Source organism: Mauremys reevesii, linkage group 1 (genome assembly GCF_016161935.1).
Source record: "Mauremys reevesii isolate NIE-2019 linkage group 1, ASM1616193v1, whole genome shotgun sequence".
NCBI lineage: Eukaryota > Metazoa > Chordata > Testudines > Geoemydidae > Mauremys > Mauremys reevesii.
The window spans coordinates 169,207,714-169,230,656 of record NC_052623.1 but is presented as its reverse complement, the minus strand read 5'-3'; the positions used below and the strand labels follow the sequence as shown (position 1 = coordinate 169,230,656).

The 22,943-nt window shown below is 41.7% G+C and overlaps 1 protein-coding gene and 1 long non-coding RNA gene across 2 annotated transcripts in view; one reads left to right on the top strand and one right to left on the bottom strand.

Moving 5' to 3' along the window:
* Positions 1 to 22,943, top strand: part of EVA1C (eva-1 homolog C) — a 69,218-nt gene that overhangs the window by 29,055 nt on the left and 17,220 nt on the right. The window contains exons 2-4 of the mRNA XM_039538976.1: positions 698 to 894; positions 4,485 to 4,608; positions 7,445 to 7,597. Coding sequence (XP_039394910.1) covers positions 698 to 894; positions 4,485 to 4,608; positions 7,445 to 7,597 — 474 coding nt within the window. The remainder of the gene's footprint in view (positions 1 to 697; positions 895 to 4,484; positions 4,609 to 7,444; positions 7,598 to 22,943) is intronic.
* LOC120405390 lies at positions 888 to 13,542 on the bottom strand. The gene is made up of 3 exons (XR_005598538.1): positions 13,146 to 13,542; positions 12,168 to 12,245; positions 888 to 2,923 (listed from the first exon to the last, which is right to left on the bottom strand). It is a non-coding gene; the product is annotated as an uncharacterized LOC120405390 (long non-coding RNA).

Below are 22,943 nucleotides of genomic sequence, written 5' to 3'. Positions count from 1 at the left end.
AAAATGTGTACCTTTCACGAACAAGAGTTGGTCCAATAAGAGATATTGCCCATCCTTGTCTCTCTTATATATTGGGACCAACACAGCTACAACACTGCAAACAATTAATAATGTCTAACAGTTACATAGTATCTCTCATCAGGAAGGATCCTGCACTACTTTAGACTCTGATATGCAAATTATACAGAGAGAGAATCACTTTATACATCACTTGGATGAAACACAGCAACCGTTTAACAGTACAGTAAGATACACCTCAGTTTAGGACGGGAAATAAAGAATACCTTATCCAATTGAGACTGCAGGGGGAGATAGACTGGAAAACTAAGGAATAACACCTTGGACTTTTGAGAAAGTGCCTTGGGATCTTTAATGACCACAGGTTGCCATAACCTAGTATGAGGCCTCATCTGAAAAATGGTATCCCCAGCAGCACAGTGCCCCCTACTGGAGCATTGGTTTAGTACTGACTCAGTGGGAAGGGTGCCACTTACTGGATCACCAACAAGATTGCCTGTAGCATCTGGATATTTTTGAGACCTGATCTTGACTAGGCTGTAAAGGCTGATGTCGTGTAGTATGGCCATGCTTACAATCCTGATTTTATGCCCTTTCCAGAAGATGAACACAGTTTTCATATTACCTAAAGAGTTTATCATTGCCTGTACTAATTGTAACATAGCTAAATATTTTCTAGGTTACCTAACCAAACTTCTGCAAAATCACTCTGTGTATGCCTGTGATGGCGATCGTTTGAGCCTGCAGTGTCCTCGACATTCAACAATAAGTGTCCAATCAGCATTTTACGGGCAAGATTACCAAATGTGTAGTACACAGCAGCCTGAAACCGTGATGAAAGACCCCTTAAACTGTGTGGCGTCTACCACTTTGCAGGTATCACATATTGTAGATGGTTTTTTAAAAGCAGAATGTTTTTAGATCAGATTTCAGTTTTGTGACCCATATTCTATGAAAATGCCAAGTATTCGCAATGTTGAGTGAATTCCACAATGTTTCAACTGTATATAACATAAAATGGCAAACTTGGAAGCGCTCATTAGACCAGCAGAGATCTCAGGCGAATAGGTTGTATTATTCCTGTAGGCTTGTAAAAGATTTTCAGGGTTCCTTCTACACTAACCTCCCCATTTTTCCACACGTAACCCCCCATTTTCAAGGCCCTACAGCACCCATCCTTTTAGCCAAGCCGATCTAGTCAGAATGGTCTTAAGGACCCCTGACATGAGGCACTCCTTACCCCAGCAGCTGAACGTACTGAGCCAAATTAATCACCCAGAATGTCAGATAACAGGACTTGAACCTGGATCACCAGCATGGCAAGGCTGAGAAAACTCTCTGGCCATAGCAACCTACTTTATCATAAATTTGACAGGAATACTGAGGTTTACCAGTAATATCCTAAGAATTGCTTCACATACAGAGTAGAGTATGGCTTACACTGCAGTTCATTACTTGCTGTCATGGGAATTTCTTTACATAAGTTGAGGAAGCCCACCCTTCGAGTATAGTCAAGAGCTTGTTTCATCACAGTAAAGAAGATCTAGAGTTCCTCTGTTAGGTTATGCTTCAGCAAAGCATTGTCAATGGGAACTCAATGGGATTTAAATATATGCTTAAAGTAAAGATGTGTTAAAGAGCTCTACCGAACAGGGGTGCTTTGCAGAATCAAGGCCTTAGTGCTTACAGCTGTTCCATTGCTTCATGTCAGCAGGGAATCTCCATTCTATCCATTAATAACCATATTAATAAGTGATTTTGTACAACATCCTTTTATAAAACGTGTTGTGACACAGAGTTTTAAAAACATGACTTGTCCATGCCGTACTGCAACTGACATCTAAAGATATTCCATGAATGACCTTGGGGCCATGTGAAAGTACAGCTGTCCACTAAAAAAAAGTGGGGCCAAATGCATCCTTGGTGTCATTTCATTGACTTCAGTGGAGTGACACCCATGATTAATTTGAGTTCTTGAGTCCTGAGGGTCTCTGTGAGGTTTCCATGAACAATTTTTCTTGAGTACACAACAAATCTCAGCTGACAACTGCTTTGTAAAATAATATAAACTTTTACAGATATTTTCCTTTTTCACTGTTCAGAACTACAGATATGAAAGTTAAGTGTCTGGCTTTGCATCCCAGAAAGCTCTGACTCTGTCAAATAGAAAAGACACATACTGTAAATGGAATTCTTGGAAAAGAACGCTGATGATCTCATTCTATCCCTCTCTGTGGAACAGAGTCTGAGATTTGCATAATCAAGCATAGTATTATTTTACAGAAAGGAGAAAGAATAGCTGGCATTTTATACAGTAGCCTCCTAGTGAAAGGATAAAGGCAAAGTTAGATCTGTCCCAGTAGGTTAATAACCTTACTAATAATGCTATCGAATTATGATACTATAAGGAGCTGGATGTTTTTGCACAGCTGAGTCAGTGCAAAATGTGAGGACTCTTTGTATAAAGAGATACCACTATAAAGAGATTTACAGCTGATGATTCAGCTCAGGTGTAAACGGATGCAATGTTCATTGAACTCAATGGGAGTCACTTATGCCTACTTGTTCAAGAGCTAAATTTCTCCTGATTTTAACTGACTCTTTCCTGAACAAGTCCAATGAAGGTTTGCCAGGTTGGTAGTGATTATTGATTTGACTTGAAACATTTTAAAAGAAGAATTGAGTGATCAAACTAAGTTCTCAGTCCTTTTGCTCCCCTTTTAAACAATTTAATAGGAATGTAATGCTCATGAAAAGTGTTGGATTTAAGTCCTTTTTCGCCACAAAAGGAACAAAAGGGGCCAGAACTTTATAGGCTCATTGTGATGTGCTGCCAATGTGCATCATTTCTGTTCTGGAGGGACTGTGTCCAAGGATGATGATAGTTCAGCTATTGGCATCTTTTCTGAAAGTGGAAACAAGAGTGTCAATTAGTGCAATTGTGATTTGAACACCTGGTTTAAATTCATCCCTGGGATAAATACACTGAAGTTGGTAGAGCTATGCCAGGGATGAATTTAGCGCCTTCTAACTAGAAACTAGACAGTAATGGCCAACACATTTTACGGTGGCACCTACAGCTATCAGAGAATAATGCTTTTCAGTCACTACTGTCTGGATTAAGATTGATGACATAAGGAGAATATACCAAATATCACAATTTGCTGTGTTATTAAGCATAAGAAAGCATGGAGATAATACAGATGACTCAGAAATAATGTTTAAAAATCCCTGTCTACATTGGCTTTTTTACCATGTTTTGAAAACTGAGTTTTAAGAATATAAAAACGGTCATACTGGGTCAGACCAAAGGTCCATCTAGCCCAGTATCCTGTCTTCTGACAGTGGCCAGTGCCAGGTGCCACAGAGGGAATGAACAGAACAGGTAATAATCAAGTGATTCATCCCCTGTTGCACACTCCCAACTTCTGGCAAACTGAGGGTAGAGACACCATCCCTGCCCATTCTGGCTAACAGCCATTGTTGGACCTATCCTCCATGAATTTATCTAGTTCTTTTTTGAACCCTGTTATAGTCTTGGCCTTCACAACATCCTCTGGCAAAGAGTTCCACAGGTTGACTGTGCGTTGTGTGAAGAAATACTTCCTTTTGTTTGTTTTAAACAAACTGCCTATTAAACTTGGTTTAAACACAGTTACACCCAAACTGTTTTCAGACATGATTTGGTGTGGCAGAATTGTATTATTAAAACTGGATTCAAAACCATCTTTGGCGGTGTTTACACTATCTTTTTTTCCTTAAGATTTCCCACCATCGCCTCCACTGATACAGCTCCCGCTCCAGCAGCAGTAGCCAAGTGTAAGTGCTAGTGTAAACAGCTTCTGGCCTGCCGACCACCATGTTCTTTCACCCTGCTCAGAGCAGGTCTAGTTGGCAACACGGTTATAACATTGTAAGCCTTTCTACTCTACTCCTCTCACCCTCACAATTACTGATTACTTGATGGAGCAGCACAAAAGGAATAGCAAGATATTATTAGAAAAACAAATCGATGTAGATAAAAGTCTGCGTTTTTTAAAAATAGTTTTAAAGTAGCTTGGTCACATCTATACTGGCTAACCAAATCATGTCTGAAATGGATTTAGGCCCTGATTGAGGAAGATATTTCAACATGTGCCTAACTCTAAGGACACAAAAAGTCCCTATTGAGTCTACTCATGTGCTTAAAGTTCATCATGTGCTTAAGTACTTTGCTGCATCAAGTCCTTAGTTTGAACTGTGTTTCAAATGAACTCACCCAGGATTTTCAGCCACCAATCAAAGCCCAGCGTGGACATGGTCTTATTCCTGTAATATATCTTTTTTTTTTAAATGCATCTATGACAAAAACCCAGTACCACTGAATAATTTCTTTCATGTATAGAGAAAAATACAGCTAAGAGTTTTGGTTGCTGTATAGCTTTATATCTTGTTTTCAAGACTATCCTTTTTGCCCGTTGTTCTAGAAAGTACTGGATGAATGCCAGAACCAGAGAGCCTGCCAACTCCTTGTCAATAGTCGGGTTTTTGGACCTGATCTATGTCCAGGAACCACTAAATACCTCCTTGTCTCCTTTAAATGCAAACCTAGTAAGTAATTTCTACAACAGGCGAGTTCATTTTTGTGTTTCATTTGTTTTGGTTATAATGCCAGTGCAGAAAGCTTTGCATAAATCTACATGAAGTTTTCAGATTTTAAGATTAATAGCAAATTGTATTTCTATTTTATCTTAGCTTTCCATCTTGTCTGCAATATTCACATGCTTGCTACCAATGTTACTGCTAGTACAGTTTGTCAGAATTTAAGACATAAAGTTAAAAAAAAAAGCTGGAAAAGCTCATACTTTAGAGAGGAATATTATGACATTTTTCACAAAAAGTGGTTTGATTAAAAGCATACAAATGTCAAAAGGCTAGATACCATGGTGATGAGTGTGGGAAAAAATGCCTAGATAGCTGGAACAAAACCTCAGAATCTTTTGAAGTTCAGCCATAACCAGTTTTTGTGCATAACAGAGATTTGTTTTCAGTGGACATGTAAGAATAAATATACATGATAAACAATTTATATTTCAGTAGAACCTCAGTAGGTTCTTACAACAAATGTAAAGGGACAGTCATTGCCTCAATGGGCACTCATTGTACAAACACAAGAGAAAAATAGGAAGGGTGGAGAACAGGGAAACAACAATCAAGAGTTTGGATTTTTTTTTTAAAGTTTTATCTTATTAAATATAAGAGTGAATTCCCAGCACCTAGCCATTATTTGCTGGCAAATTTTTTGTATAGTGGAAATGGGTCTTCAAGAAGGTATTTGCATTTTCAGAGAGTAGTGACTTTGCCACACAGAGAAGATATTCCATGTATAGGGGGAGCATCATCAAAGCACAAGGGGGATTGTGGAAGGAGCAAGGAAACAGAGCATCAAGACTGGCAATAAGGAACAGGAGAGAGGAGGGAGGGGTGATACAAGATACAAATAGGTGAAGAGAGACTGAATTGTGTAGGACCTCAAAGTCAAGGACAGGAAGCTCAGATAAGGAATCACTAACTTTGAAATAGCACCAACACACTGACTCCCATCACTGATATTAATAGGTGAACCTGTCTTCAGAAAAATAAATATGTGCCTGCATACTTACTTTCTAGGATTTCTAGCCGTTATATTTGTATATATTCTGGATATTATATTTAGGTCTATGTCATTAAAAAGCTTTTTCATTTTATGGATCTCAGTGGATTGGGATTTTCTTTGTTTTTTTAAAGTCACTTGATACTTTTCATCTACTGTAGCGCAGATATTTCATATGTATGATTGACTTTGTGATTTCACTTTTACAAAAGCTACCCAAAGTATATTTAATGGAGTTTCCTGTCTGCAGAATTACTTTAAGTAATAGGTTTCAAGGTTAGTGGGAACAATCTATCTCAACATAAGATTTATATTTCTCAGTATGATATTAACATTCTTAGTTAGGCCTGATTTTGGAAAACATCCCTATATTCAGGAAAGCTCTTGTGCATATGCATAACATCAAGCCCCTTGCTCTAGACAGGGATAAATAACCTCCATCTAGCCCAGGTCAACTGACTCAGGCACCGGGGCTGAAAAATTGCTGTGAAGCTGTTTGGGCTCAGATTGGAACCCAAGCTCTGGGACACTGCAAGGGTGGAAGGTCCTGGACTTCGGACTCCAGCTCGAGCCTGAATCCGAAGGTCTACACAGCACTCTTTAGCCTCGCAGCCCAAGTCAGCTGACCTGGGCCAACTGCAGCCGTGCCAGGAGTCTTTTATCCCTGTGTAGATGTACCCATTGTCTTAAAGCATGTGCTTAAGTACTTTTCCAAATTCTTAGATTTCAGCTTCATGTAGTTTTTAGGCTCATTAGGAACGCTATTTTTTCTTTATTAGTATGGTATAGCTACAAAAGTCTTCATTATATTCTTATCCTAGGCGACTGGCTTGGCTTGTCCTGTAGTATAACAGCTTCTGGTTTCTTTATTATTTGTATTGTGGTAGCCTCTAGGAACCTCATTTATGGACCAGAATCCCATTGTGCTAGGTGCTGTACAAATCCAGCACATAGTTTTAGGCTGGTAGCCTCCCAGGTCAGAACATTTTTTGTTTGCTTCACACAACTTTCCTGTTGTGCAGCAACATTTGCACTTCTACACAACTAATAATCAGCAAGTCAATACAAAGAATGTTGTAAGAGTGACTACTTTCTGTCTGCTCTTATGTGGGGAATTGGATTATTCCCAAGGAAATCAAAGCTATGTCTCTTGTCTTTCAGATGAAATGATTAAGTTTGTTTTATGAATAGATATGAAGTTTTCCTCTCTCCAGTCTGATCTTAGTACTTCTCATCAACATCCCCAATAACAATAGGGTTTTCCTTCACCCCTTTTCAGCTGTGTAACCCTCTTTTCCCGTTTTCATGACCCATTTTGAAAGATGTTCAACAGAATGAGCTAACCTCTGCTCTCAGTCAGACCTGTGCAAACCCGTTGCCGTCACTGGAGTTAATGGCTGTGGCCATTTATACCGCAGTGCCTAGAATTCTTTGGTGCTCACTTCAGCTGCATGTGGTGGCACCAAGTGATGCAGACCATTTGTATTACTAATGCATGGGCTGAGCCACTCAGCAACGAAGCAGTGGAGAATGTGGCCATGTCCTTTGGAGAAGCAAAGAGAGATTAGATTTATTATGAGTATTTTTATAGCCAGCCATAGAGGATGAGCCAGTGGGAGAGAAGACTTGGAAAATTATTTTTTAATTAATTTAAAATGAGGGAACAATCTTGGAGGAGTTAACTTTCCCTTCTGCTATTTGGTTGAGTTCCTCCTTGTAGGTATGCCACATTTCATTAATTAACCATTAACAGTCCACCTCGTAATATAGCATTGTTATTGGTTTCTATTTTAGCCGAACATAAAACCAAATCAGCGTGTGAAAACGAAGAACTGAAACTCCACTGTAAAGAGTCAAAGTTTCTTAACATCTATTCTGCCACATATGGCAGATCAGCACATGAGAAGGACATCTGCTCTACAGAAGTGGGCCATGCCCCTCAGTTTGGTAAGTTTTAGTGTGTTTATACAGCCTTCTTAAAAGAAATGTGGAAATTTAGAAAACAGATAGAAAAGTTGATATGCAAGATCCACGGTTCGTTGGAATAGCATCTGATCAGCTGTTAATGAGAACTAGTGTTTTTAAAACACAAAGTGTCCAGGCTGAAGAACAAAAATGAGATCAGAAGTGTAGCTGAGATATACTTTCTTGCAGTCTAGAAAGTGGTCCAGCAATAGTTTTAAAAGTTCTACTCCTGATGTCTGTTGTGAATCTAATTAACTTGTAGTAAATATCCCTGTTTGCTTTCCCTTCCCCCCTAACCTCTGACTGCTTCTGACAATGGTTAGGCAGCCAATGTGCTGTGACAGCTGCTTATAATGCTTGCCTTATCCTTGCCCCGTGCTCCCTGTCTGTCTGTACTCACTGCTGGCTCTTGTCTTATACTTGGCTTGTAATGTCTTTTGGGCATGGGCTGTCTCACTGTTCAGTGTTTGTATAGCGCCTAGCAAAACTGAGTCCAGGTCCGTAGTAGGGGCCTATAGATGCTACTGTCATACAAATAAATAATCGTATTTGTCCTTAGACTGTGAAATTCTTTCAGGCAGGGACTATACCCTTTTCAAATGTATAGAAAGAAAGCAACCTATGGGTGCTACTATAATTAATAAATAATAACCGGTCAATAACAAACTCATAAACTCAGCTGATGCATGGCAGGAAATAGACCATTTAAAGTATATTACTGCAGCTGCCTCTAAGTTAGGTAACCTTAAACTGTAGCTATGTGAGTGCTTAAGCCTAGTACAAACCACTGAATAAATGAAAGATATTCAGTGGGTGACATTCAAGATGTTTGGAGAGAATTTCACTCTGAGGACTAGCACAAGATCTGTGCACCAGTCGAGTCCCACTGAAGCCCTGTATTGAGGGGTTCAGTGGGATTTAACTGATGCATAGAATTTGTGCTGGCCCTCTGCACAGAGGTGTATTTCATCCAGTAGTGAGAAATACTTACAACATTAAGAGGGGATCAATAATTATTCTACAAAACCATTTGTCTGCAAGCCAATATTTCTATTTAGCTTTATATGTACTATTAAAAAGTGTATTAGCTGAAAATTATATACAAAAACTCAGTAAAAAGATCAGTACCAAAAAAGCAGATAAAAGCTTATGATTATTTTTATGCAAATAGTTCAGATCCTCTGGTGGTACTACAAATCGGCAGTGCATGCAAGGTCATGTTGTGTGGAGGATGCCATTTTGCTCTTCAAAATGGCATCATCCATGCTGTCTGGGATTCTGGGAGGAAATAAAATAGTGTCATGCCAGCAAAAAGTCTGGGAACCCCTGGTCTACATGCAAACTTGCACCAATGTAGTGAAATTGATTTCCTAAAACTGATTTTGTTCTATCAGTGCACAGCTATGTGTAACTACACTAATGGCAGAACAAAAAAGGCTACAGTCAATTTAGCTAAAGTCAATAACAAAATGATTTTGGCTCAATTTCTTTTTGCTGTTTTTATTAGAAAATAAGAGTGCCTGCAGACTGACTTGCATCACAATAATTAAATTAGTTTTAATTCACACCTGTTATCTCTGTGCGACTTTGTGTGCAGATCAGCCCTAAGACCTTTGAATCCTACAATTACTTTCTTTGCCTCACAGTGCAGACATGAGAATGTTTTAGTTTACATCAGGGAAGAAATTACCTGAGGTGAAATGCTGCCCCCACCGAAGTCAATGGCAAAACTCCAGTTGATTCCAACGGAGCCAGGATTTCACCACCGTTCAGTCGTTCAGTACTGGGTCAAATTGCCAGTGGTGTTGGGTACTGAATTAATTAGAATCTTTTCTAGGTTTTGGTGACCTTGTATCCCATTGAATAGAGTTGATAAGTAACTCATTACAAGAAGCAGCTTAGAACTGACACTATTATAGAACTATTCTAAATTCTCCCTAAAGTTGTAAAGCCGATTGACTGATTTTCAGAGGCTTGATTCAAATGGGGCCTAGATAAAGTACATAACACTTTAAGAATTAAAAACAGATGCAAAAAAATGTATTCTCTCATACATAAATACAAGCTAAGAATCCTCTAGGCCATGCTGAATGTTCTGTTATTGTTTAGTTTCCCCGGCCTTGAAGGATGAACATGAGATCTAAAGCTGTTCTTGTTCCAAAGTTTGAGATGTTATTGCCCTGATTCTTTGAGTTGCTGAGCCCCTTTACTGATCCTGCACTGCCACTTCTGCTTCTGGGAATGAGCCCCCCTGAGAGCCAGCTCCAAAGGCACTACTTGAGCAGGAGTGGCAGGTGGTCAGGACCTCTGAGAATTTGGCCCCAGCTGAGTTGATGGGAATGCTCCAAGTCATGCTTACCAGTCCAGTTTAGCTTCCTGTGCCTTTAACAAGGGAACGTAGGAATTGCCATAGGTCAGACCCGTGGTCCTGCTAGTCCAGTATTCTGTCTCCAACATTGGCCAGCACCAGGAAGGTGCAAGAAACCCTGCAGAAGGCCATTATGGAATAACCTGCCCACAGGAAAAGTTTCTTCCTAGCTTCCATTAACCAGATGTTGGCTTATACCTTGAAGCCTGAGTGTTTATACCCCATACATCTTCAGTGGGACACCAGAAGCATTGACCTAACTCTACCTCTTGAAGGTCATGGTCCCACTGACTTCAGAGCAGAGTTAAGCTAGCACTGAGTGCTTTTGAAAATCCTACCCTTCATGTGTTCCAAGAGTAGAGTCGGTTCAGATATGAGGGAGGAAAGCAGTGCTTAATTTGTAATGAAAGAGGTGCCTGGGCTCAAGCAATTTTTTTATATTCATAACTGATGCAGCAAGCCCAGAAGTGCCGGGGCTACGAACTGCCAAGCCTCGAGGTGCCGCACATATTAGTCACTGGAGGAAAGGGCACAAACTCCAGAAATATTTGAACGTTGTATTCAGAAAAAAAACAAAGATTTTCATTTCAAGCAGGACTATTCAAACTCCATATTGACGGCAGTATTTAACTTAGATACCCAGGGACCATGGCGAGATGCATGGTATAAAACCTAGACAGATATTTTGATTTAGAAGTGTGTGTGAATGCCTATATCTTCAGATGAAGACATGATTCTCTCTCTTGTGTCTGCATACATATCAAAGCATCTGAATTGACGGAAGAAAGTTAAATCCTATTTTGTGAAGGAGTGGGGAGTAAGAGTGCATGAATGACCTGCTCCCATTGAAATAAGAGTCCTGCCCTGGATTGTGGGTGGAGCAATATCAGGCCTTTATTTTTATTTCTTTATTTTCTTTTTAGAAAAAATGACAAGTCAAAAGATATATAAGACGACAAATACTTAGAACTTGTGGGCCCAATCCTGCATTCCTTGCAACCCCAACGTTTCCATTGATTTCAACAGGAGCTTTGGGGATATAAGTAGGGTGACCATATGTCCCGATTTTATGGGGACAGTCCCAATTTTTGGATCTTTTTCTTATATAGGCTCCTATTACACCCCACCCCCTGTCCTGAATTTTCACATTTGCTGTCTGGTCACCCTAGGTACAAGGAACATAGAAGCAGGCGCTATATATGATGCCCATAACAATGGGGAGGAAGGATGGTCTAGTGGGGTAGGACACAGGGAAATGGGAGATGTGTGTTCAGTCCCTGTCTCAGATATTGTGTGTGACCTGGGCAAATCACTTAATCTAACTTGTTCCTCAGTTCCCCACCTGTAAAATTAAGCTAATACATCCCTATATTATAGGGGTGTTCTGACAAGACAATCCATCTGTGAATGTGAGGAGGTAACATACTGTGGTGACATCATTATCCAGATAGAAAAGAAATGTCTGTGCAAATGCGTTTTAATTACCTTTAACATGTTCCTACATTGTATGGCAAATATATATTGAAAGTCACTTCCTTTTTGCACAAAGATTATCAAAAGCATCATAATAGAAATGAGAACTTGTTGAGCTCAATTTAGTGAGGCACAATTTTGCTTAAAAATTCATGGTGCCAGATATTTTTAAGATACTCTAACTGGGCTCAGCCAATCCAGACGTTTGTAGCAGTTTTTTTCTGTATACAGCATTGTATTTTCTAACATGTTCTGTTCTTTTCTTTTTTTTTAAATTCCTAGTAACATGTGAATGGGAACAAGATGTAATAGAGAAAATTTATTAGCCAAAGGAAAATAAAGCATTGTGCCAAAACATAGGTTACCATAGAGAGTGCAAGGAAGCTTCAGGTCAACAAACACTCCTAAATTCATAAATTACTCTTATTAACACATGAAAGTACTTGAAAGAACGGTTGGTGCATAATAGATAGCCCCTAGCTGAAATGTTGAAGGTAAGATACTAAAATGTACTTTTACACAGATTACATCTAGTCTCCCTTATTGATCATACACATACATTTCCTGAAGCACCAACAACCTAATTATGACCTTGGATATGTGTGCTCAATTCCCACTAAGGTAAGTGGGAGTTGTGTGAATGTTGCTAAGGGAAGAACTTGGCCCTAAATCGTTTATTCATTAATAATTGTCAAAAAGCTTGTGGCTTACATAGTAAGGGGTATGTTGTCCTCTTGGTGTGAGGGATTTCCACATGTAGCCCTCTGTGCACTGAGAGAAGAACAACCCCTAAAGAAGTAAAAGTACAAATCACTGCAGGCAGCTCAAGGAATACACATACATCATTGTAATTATACCCATTATTAACTATACACTTTTAATTTCCAGAAATCATGAACAGTTTAATGCAACCAGAATCTAGGAAATTGCTAGGCATTTAAATACCAGCAATTCAGGGATCATTCAATGTATTAAAGGAAATCTTCAACTATTTTGCTGCAAATTCAAAAGCACTTCTTGTCAAGAGCTGATGTACAGAGCTATGTAAAGGGAAGCAATTTATAGTACACAGGTATTATTGCTCCTACAAAACCCAGGGACCATGCTACCTATTTTTGAGTGCCATCTACTACTAATTTATGTATTAACTAATTATTTGCATACACATAGACATGGAGCACTCTTGGAACACTTCTCACCATGAACAAACTGGGAAAAATACTTAATGCTCAGGGCTTAGTACAGAGACTGCCAGGAACTGCTGCATGCCCACAATCAGATTGTTTCATGAGAAAGCTGTAAAAAGGGAAAGAGATTAAGAAAGTTGTGAGGAGAGAGAGATCCACAGTACTGGGGGGAGATTAGTGGTGTTATTTAAAGGCAGGAAGAAAGCAGCAGCTGTTTTTGAATCCTCTTCCGCCCTCTCAGTGCTGGGAGTTGGAGAGGGAAAGAGATGAGGAATTATTAACCAAACTTTTTGAACCTCAAAATCAGTTTGAGAGATAAGGAAAAATTGGGGGCCAGTTTTCCTTTTATGTGAATCAGTTTGCACATCCCTAGTTCTAAAAGAGATATTGTTTCTTGTTTTCAGTTGGCTATACATGTATTTCAATATGTTTCCCTTCAAAAAATAGTCATTGCAATCCAAGCAGAACTACTGAGAGAAGGAAATCCAATCCACACTCTTACCTGTTTATTTTCCAGACAGTTCCTCTGATCTGTTTTCCCTCTGAATTTAATTATAAAGTCAGGATTTGCACTTTTTGAGGTGAGAGCACCTGGTTAACTGCTCTTGCTGTAAACCCAGGTTACAAACTCAACTACAGTATATGGATGCTAGCTGTGCAGTAATGTGTTTCATTAATATATCAAGGCTTTCACTAGGAGGAGACCAGCTTGAGATTTTGTGGGGTTACAACTACTTCCTCCAGTGACTACAAGTTTAAAGGAGTGGTTTCCTTCAGTGGCCTCCTGTACTAGCCTAGGTGTCTTGGTTTATGCCTCCTCCAAGAAGCAGCAGACAGAGATAAGAAAAGAACTTGCTTGCTGCATTAGCACCGTTGTTTGCTGTCTCCAGCAGGTGGAATCAATCTTGATGCTGATTCTGCTGTAGGCAGCCAATGAAGGTTAGGCTTTGGGACTAGCACAAATCTGCACCATATCTCAAGAGTGCTGGATTTTGTATTTGAATTGCAGCACTCTCCAAGATGTATGAGATCAGAAATATGAAAACAGCTTCCTATTGCCTATGCTGTTTTGTGTGGCTCATGTATGTTAGATGTGAATTTGCCACCAAAAGGCAGGAGAGGCTTTTGATATGGGGAGGAGATACATCTTCTCTTTCCCTTCCTCTTTTGGAAGTTGACTTTACTTTTGGAAGTTGCAGCGAAGGGGAATGTATTGAATTTGTGTCCCTTCCCACGCCAGCAGTCATAGCCTGTCCCACTGCAACTTGCCCAAATGCCTGCTGCTACATCCAACCACTGTGGAGAAGTTTCTGCTGAAATAATTAGCAGTAAAACAGTTAACAATTATAATATTTAAAATGTCTCATTAGGCTTCAGAGTTGACATTCTGTTGAGTTGAATGGGCAGATTGCATCCCTCAGAGCGATTGTTTCAAGTTGTCTGCAGACTCAGGCAGACATAGATGTATCAGGTAATGTCCATATCCTTGCAACCATAAAGATTAACAACTTACTGTAGGTTGGGTTAGGTTTTTTTTAATGGAAGCTTAGATTTCTGAACTACTTGAAAATGTATTCTGGGTACTGTAGTTTAAAATAAAATAAGAAATCCCTTTAACCAATCTATGTACATATGGAGCTGAATTCTGAAAATTTTAGTGATAAGCATTTAAGAAGTTTGCAGCAAACAAATTCTAGTTTATCAGTACTCTGTTATCACCCTACAAAGAATGAGGAACTCCACATGTCTGTCCTGCACACTTGTGCTGGTAAATTTCTGTGTGTCAGATAGATAAAAATTTTGCTAAATCCGTAAGGGCTGGATACTGAACTCGGGTCCACTTAAACATAGGACCAAAATGTTGGAGACTGATGCTGTCTGCATAAGCACATAAACTGTTTCTCTGTAAAGAGAGAGATTAGTCTTTCAGTATTGTACCTACATCCAAGGAATGGTTTGAGTCATAAGTGGTATTTTAACCTGATTTAGTGCTTTGTTTACTCACATACTTGGATCTGAAACTGAAAGGTATCAGGAATGTTTCATGCAAGGGTGGCTCCAGGCCCCAGCACACCAAAGGGGGGGGGCAGGGATAGCTCAGTGGTTTGAGCATTGGCCTGCTAAACCCAGGGTTGTGAGTTCAATCCTTGAGGGGGCCACCTAGGGATCTGGGGCAAAAATTGGTCCTGCTAGTGAGGGCAGGGGGCTGGACTCAATGACCTTTCAAGGTCCCTTCCAGTTCTAGGAGATTGGTATATCTCCAATTAAAAAAAAAAAAGGGCACAGGGGGCACTCTGCCAGTTGCTGCAAGGGCAGCAGGCAGGCTGCCTTCAGAAGGTCAGCTGTTTCCACAGCTTCAGCAGACCTCCCACAGGCATGTCTGCAGGAGGTCCACCAAAGCCACAGGAGCAGCAGACCCTCCGCAGGCAAGCTGCCATGCTTGGGGCAGCAAAATGCCTAGAGCCACCCCTGGTTTCATGAATACAGTGTATTCCATGTATTTGCTACAGTTAGCAACCTAACTGAGTCTTCTGATGCACAAGCTGGGCCTCATGTAATATGCTTCTGCATAAATGGCCATGTTATTGTCCTTCTTTTTGAAATTTCCAGCATTAATGTGCTCCTGAATTGCATTGTTTCCCCCAGTCAATTCCTATCCCCAGAGTGACCTTTGGTCTTTGCAAATCATGAGCCATCCTGATTTGATAAACTGAAAGCAGAGATTTCACACTATTTACAATGCAAGTCCTGACTAGCTTTTTTTATTGAGGAGACAGCCTTGAAAACAAAGTCATGAAAACCAATGATCAGGGATGAAAGGAGCAAGCAGCTGGGCTCTATTTCTGCAGTAGGAAGTTGGCAAGGATCTTCTCTTCCCATACACACATATATTAATTATTATTTGTATTATCATAGCACTTAGCACTCCCAATCATGAACCAGGAACCTATTGTGCTAGGGGCTGTACAAACACAGACCAAAAAAGACAGTCCCTGAATGCAAAAAGCTTACAATCTAAGTAAAATGGGTCTATGTTTGAGGTGCATCCCAAAAAACCATCTTATTAACCCTCCCCATAATTGCTAGGCCAGCTCTGTGCAAGGCAGTGGGATAGTACTGGACAGCAATTAGTAAGGAGTGACAGAACATTGTTTCACAGGCTTGGCTAAAATTGCTGCTACAGCCCGCTCTGTCCATTCCATTGAATTGCAGGTTTTGTGTGCAAGGCAAAAGAGAGTACAGGCTGAAATGTGAGAAGCTTTAAGAAATCAGAAGAAGAATTGCTACTAATTAAATCCTGAATAATTTATGGCTACGGCAGCTAGATGTAATTTGCATGCCAAAACATTTCTGACTAAAGCTAATTACGAGCTGAAAGAGCCCTTCCTCCGGAAACAAGTCTTTCTAATTTGTTAAATAACTGAGGTCAGAGCTAATATTTTCCTCCCTTTTTGAGGCACCATATTCCTCAGTTCCACTCAGCTAAGTGTCCACTTCACAAAACCCACCACCCAACACTATTGGCACCTAGTTGGCAATCTCAGCAGAGAGGCCTGGAGAATTAACTGTCTTCTCTCTCTTGAGAGGGACCCTTCAGAGAAGAATGAGGTAAACTGGCAGTGTGGGGATGATTATACTGCTACTTTCTATATTGTCTGTGTTCTGTGGATAGAAGACTTCAGCCTCCAGCTCCATCGATCAGCCACCTTTCACAAGCAATTCATTTCAAGCATTTAAGTACCGGTTCAGCAAGCTATGCAAGCACACATCTAATTTAAGCATTAAGGCATTCCAGAAAAAAAATTAGTATGTGCTTACCTTCAAACCTGAGTGTATGCTTAAATTCAGCTCTGTTCAGGAAAGCTCTTACACATGTGCTTAGTTTTATGTACACACTTTGGTCCTGTTGAGTTCATGGGATTATTCACTCGTATGCTTAAAGTTAAGCACTTGTTTAAATTCCTTGCTGAACTGGGTCCTCAAAGAAAACCTCTTTTTGAAGTAATGCTCTTTAGCTGGAAAACAGATCCTGTTTGCAGAATACAGTCTACTTACTGTGTTTAAACCATTGTTGCCAGAAATATCATAAGGTTGCACAATCTTGAATTAATGTCTCTCATTTGAAGAGGGCGTTATTCTTTGCTTTCCATTACTGAAGGAAAGTTGATTTATTTTTCTTATTAAATAACATGGACATAGAAATGAATTTTTCAAGTATAATGTACTATACAGGTCAGATGAGGCAGAAATATTTTAGACTGTATTTTACTTTATTAAATGTTCCCTTTGAATGACAAGTGAACATATTTATTTATACGCACACCTACCCATCACAGATGTGGTAATATGATAAATTGCATTTATTATGTATCTTTGACTGACTCACCTGCACTTTGCCCACTAATCCATCTCCCCTAGGAATACTTCTCATATTCCAAACCTCCTTTAAGCTATGCTTATTCTTCCCCTCCCTTGAGTGGTGCTAGATGAGGGTGATCCCCGTAGTGTTTGTGACAAGAGACATACTGCAAAGAGCCCTGTAGCACTAGTGATTCAGGGAAAGAGAGGACTTGTTTTCACTCCTTAAAAAGGTGTGTTTTTTACCTCAGGATAGCTAACACTGTGACATTTGGGGGTTCACACAGGCCAGTGAGGGGGTTAGTCACCATTTGTCTTGTAACCCTGGGTGCCTTGTGGGACTTACTGGCCATCGCTTCCAGCAGCTCTCATTGGCCTGCGGCGGTGAACTGCGGCCAGTGGGAGCCACAATCGGACGGACCTGCGGACGGGGCAGGTAAACAAACCGGCCCGGCCCACCAGGGGCTTTCCCTACACAAGTGGCGACCCCAGTTTGAGAAACACTGGTCTAGGACAGAGCAGTTTATCATCTTTTACCTAGGCTAGGCTGTCTGGTCTTAAACATGTTCTAGTAACATCATGCAGACAGAATTCTTAACTTTACATATAATGTTAACATATGCATTGTAAAATTATATTAATAACCAGCATGTTATTAGCTTTCATATTGCACCTCACAAGGCATATTTTGCACAAATATTATTGCAGTAGTGTGGAGGGTATGAAAACAAGGGGTATCTAGGGTCACAGATGCATATGATCCAAGGGTTCCCACAACAAATTTTGTGGTGGCCTCAGAGTGTGGCCACCAATTCTTGTATAAACCTGTCTCTCTGTCCCTGCCTCCCTTGGCCCTTCAGCAAGAGCCTGCCCCAGGGAAGGTGGGTCTGGAACTCACTGGCTGCCTGTGGAATCCCAGGCTCCCAATGCCCTGGCCAGGTGGGAGTGGGTGAGCTGCCAAGGGAGTGTCCCAGCAACCAAACACCATAGCCCCTCCAGCGCTGCACACACCAGCCCCACATGTGTGCAGACATGCTGCCTGGAGCCCCCAGGGAGGCTGCGTGGTGCAGAGCACCAATCCCTGCTGGCGATGCCAGCACAAACACCAAGGCAACAAATCTCGCTGCCCTTGGTAACAACAGGGTGCTGCAGGGAGAGGCTGTTGCTTTGCCCCCCCCCTCTCCCCCAACCTCCAATCTCCGCCCAGGCTTTGGAGGCTGTTGTGGCAGCAAAAAAATCTGCAGCTACAGTGCCCTCATTTGAGAAACGCTGATATGAGCTAACCTGTAGTAAATGCACAGTGAAGACCATGAGGTAAACTAGTTGAGGGATATAGAATTAGGGATATAGAATTGACTTCATCAAGTTTACCTCACAGTAAAGCTAAAGTTCCTGGTCTCTGTGCTTTTACTTTAGGATAGTGCCTGCAAGTTAGCTACCCTGAGGTAAAAAGTGTACCTTTATTAGCAGTGAAATAAGGCCTGAGAGAGAACATATAGCAGTGGCAGCAGAGAGGGAGGGGGAAAATGACAGACTGAAGTGGGGGAACTTGGAGACAAGAGGAGGACAGAGTGGAATGAAAGGGCTAGCATGAAAAAATGAGGTAAAGGACAAAAACAAAAATGAAGGATAGAAGACAAAACTACTAGAAATATACAGGGGGGAAAAGAACACAGAGAGAAAAAGGCTCGGAATGGACAGTGGAGAGAGAGAGAGGAAATAGGTGAGACAACCAAAATACAGTGTGATACATGGCGGAAGAAGAATAACTAGGCACCAACTCCTACAAGTTGGTGCTTCAGTCAAGAAGAGGGTGGACTCACTCACTTGGGCCAGATTTCCAAAGATACCTCAATCCAGTCCCATAATTTGCACCTGCTATTCTGTGTATTCAAAAACCTGAATTTGAATGTGAGAACAGCAACTGCATATGCAGTTCACCTGGTTAGGCATCTCTTTGTTTTTCTGTGTAATTTCTGCTTGAGGAGGTTTGCATGAGCAAAATTGCAGGAGCACATTTTGAGCCTATTCTTGAAAATGTACTCTTTAATATTAAGTATACAGACTTCCTGCCAACTGAACCACATGTTTGCCAGCACCCTAACTGTGGGGAGTTATTGGAAAGATTACAAGCCCACACAAAAAGTATACATGAAGTTGTAGAACATTTTGAACTGAATTGTTTCGCTGTTAAACATTGGATAGCCTATAGGGAGCAATTAAATAGTTTTCTTTAGTTATAACACTGTGCATGTAAGGCCTAGAAAAACTATACCTTCCTGTAAAAGAAAAAAGGACAAATAATTAGCATGAAAGGTTGGAATGGATCCACCCAACATGAAACCAGGCAGATTCTGGAATTTCCTCCAAAACATTTAGATGCCAAGAGCCTATCAATCTATGTGATGTGCCAAGAATGGCTCAGGTAGAGGAGCCTAACCCAAAGTCAACATGAATATGGACTAAAAGGAGCTATTAACTTGAACAGCAACATGAACCAACACCTAAAAAAACTGAAATAAAACATGTCCTCATTATATCATTGTACTTGAATGAAATAATCAGGCCAACAGCTTGAGCCTCATATAAGACATAATTCATATAAATAAGATTAACAGCAGAGCAAGAAAGGTAGTAGAAAATATAATTAAACTTTCAAGGACAATATTATAATCATGATCAGTTCCCATATGGATCATCTGATAACTCCTCTACAGAACGTTCTTTAGATTCTTTCTTACTTGCCAAGATAAACTATTTAGCTGCCTAAAGAATCCTAAAAATGTCCACCTAATCTACTCAAAGGGTATGTCAACATTATGAAATTAGGTTGAATTTATGGAAGTCGATTTTTTAGGAAGTGATTTTATACAGTCGATTGTGTGTGTCCCCACTAAGCGCATAAAGTCGGCGGAGTACGTCCATAGTACCGAGGCTAGCGGCAACTTTCGGAGTGTTGCACAGTGGGTAGCTATCCCACAGTTCCCGCAGCCTCCACTGCCCATTGGAATTCTGGATTGAGCTCCCAATGCCTGATCAGTCAAAAACATTGTCGCAGGTGGTTTTGGGTACATGTCGTCAGTTGCCCCGCCCTCCGTGAAAGCAAAGGCAGACAATCGTTTCGTGCCTTTTTTCCGTGCAGACGCCATACTGCTTTCAGCAGACGGTGCAGTAGGACTGCTAACCGTCATCATGCAACCACCACTTCTGCTGCAACTCTGCTCTCCTGCTCTCCTGGTGCCATGAATCCACCTGGCAGGTCTTCTCATCGTTCTTTATAAATATCTATTTTCATGGCATCCCGTCATCATCCACTGCTTCTGCTACAACTCTGCTCTCCTGCTCGTGTATCGATAGTGAATTTCTCCATGTTGTCTGTCATGGGCTCCCGGGAACATGTGTTCTTCCTTGGGAAATGTGCGCGGTGCTAACTGTCGTCCTCCACTGCTTCCTCTGCAACTCTGCTCTTCTGCTGTCCTGGTGCCTTGCGGGTCCTCTCGTCGTTCGGTATAAATATCTATTCTCATGGCATCCGTCGTCTTCCACCACTTCCGCTGCAACTCTGCTTTCCTTCAGACGCCATACCACAGCAAGCATGGAGCCCGCTCAGCTCACCGCTGCTGTTGTGAGCATTGTAAACACCTCATGCATTATACTGCAGTATGTGCAGAACCAGAACCTGCAAAAGCAGGTGAGGAGGCGACGACAGCACAATCACGATAGTGATGAGGACATGGACACAGACTTCTCTCAAAGCACGGGCCCTAGCAATTTGGACATCATGGTGGTAATGGGGCAGGTTCATGCTGTGGAATGCCAATTCTGGGCCCGGGAAACAAGCACAGACTGGTGAGACCACATAGTGTTGCCGGTCTGGGATGATTCCCAGTGACTGCAAAACTTTGGCATGCATAAGGGCACTTTCATGAAACGTTGTGATTTGCTTTCCCCTGTCCTGAAGTGCAAGAATAGCAAGATGAGAGCAGCCCTCACAGTTGAGAAGCGAGTGGCGATAGCCCTGTGGAAGCTTGCAACGCCAGACAGCTACCGGTCAGTCGGGCATCAATTTGGAGTGGGTAAATCTACTGTGGGGGCTGCTGTGATCCAAGTTGCCAACGCAATCACTGAGCTGCTGTTATCGAGGGTAGTGACTCTGGGAAATGTGCAGCTCATAGTGGATGGCTTTGCTGTAATGGGATTCCCTAACTGTGGTGGGGTGACAGACGGAACCCATATCCCTATCTTGGGACCAGACCACCTTGGCAACCAGTACATAAACTGCAAGGGGTACTTTTCAATGGTGCTGCAAACACTGGTGGATCACAAGGGACGTTTCACTGACATCGATGTGGGATGGCCGGGAAAGGTACATGACACTTGCATCTTCAGGAACTCTTGTCTGTTTGAACAGCTGCAGGAAGGGACTTACTTCCCAGACCAGAAAATAACTGTTGGAGATGTTGAAATGCCTATAGTTATCCTTGGGGACCCAGCCTACCCCTTAATGCCACGACTCATGAAATCATACACAGGCACCCTGGACAATAGTTAGGAGCTGTTCAGCTATAGACTGAGCAAGTGCAGAATGGTGGTAGAATGTGCATTTGGATGTTTAAAAGCGCGCTGGCACACATTACTGACTCGGTTAGACCTCAGTGAAACCAATATCCCCATTGTTATTGCTGCTTGCTGTGTGCTCCACAATATCTGTGAGAGCAAGGGGGAGACATTTATGGCGGGATGGGAAGTTGAGGCAAATCGCCTGACCATTGATTACGCGCAGCCAGACACCAGGGCGATTAGAAGAGCACAACAGGGTGCGCTGTGCATCAGAGAAGCTTTGAAAACCAGTTTCATGACTGGCCAGGCTACGGTGTAACAGTTCAGTTTGCTTCTCCTTGATGAAAACCCGCCCCCTTGGTTCACTCTACTTCCCTGTAAGCCAACCGCCCTCCCCTCTTCAATCACCGCTTTCAGAGGCAATAAAGTCATTATTGTTTCAAAATCATGCATTCTTTATTAATTCATCACTCAAATAGGGGGATAACTGCCAATGTAGCCTGGGAGGTGTGGGGGAGAAGGGAAGTACCGGGTGGGGTGGTGGATGAGGGGAAGGGAGGAGGACAAGGCCACACTGCACTTCAAAACTTATTGAATGCCAGCCTTCTGTTGCTTGGGCAGTCCTGTGGGTGGAGTGGCTGGGAGCCCCCTCGCGTTCTTGGGCATCTGGGTGAGGAGGCTATGGAACTTGGGAAAGGGAGGGTGGGAGGTTACACAGGGGCAGCAGGGGCGGTCTGTGCTCCTGCTGCCTTTCCTGCAGCTCCACCAGATGCCAGAGCATATCAGATTGATCCCCAATAGCCTCAGCATTGCATCCTGCCTCCTCTCATCACACTGCCGCCATCTCTCATCTTGCTCCCGCCACCTCTTATCTCGTTTGTCCCTCCTGCCCTCGCGTTCATTTTCTGCTTTCCTGGACTCTAACATTGTTTGCATCCACGCATTCTGCTGAGCTCTTTCAGTGCAGGAGGACTGTATGAGCTTAGAGAACATTTCATCGCGAGTGCAATTTTTTCGCCTTCTTATCTGCACTAGCCTCTGGGACGGAGATGATGGGGGAGCATTGAAACATTTGCAGCTGTGGGAGTTAAAAAAGGGAGAGTGGTATTTAAAAAGACACATTTTAGAGAACAATGGGTAGGCTCTTTCATGGTGAACCAAGCTGTTAACATTACATAGCACATGTGCTTTCGGTACAAGGTCACATTTTGCCTCTTATATTGAGGGCCTGCCGGTTTGGTGTGAGAGATCACACATGCAGGGTCGGGCAACAGAATTCGGCTTGCAGGCAGCCATGATAAGCCACAGTCTTTCAGTTTTTTCAGCCTTCATAACAGGTGGGAATGGTTTCAAACAGCAGTGCCCTCCTTTCCCATACCAA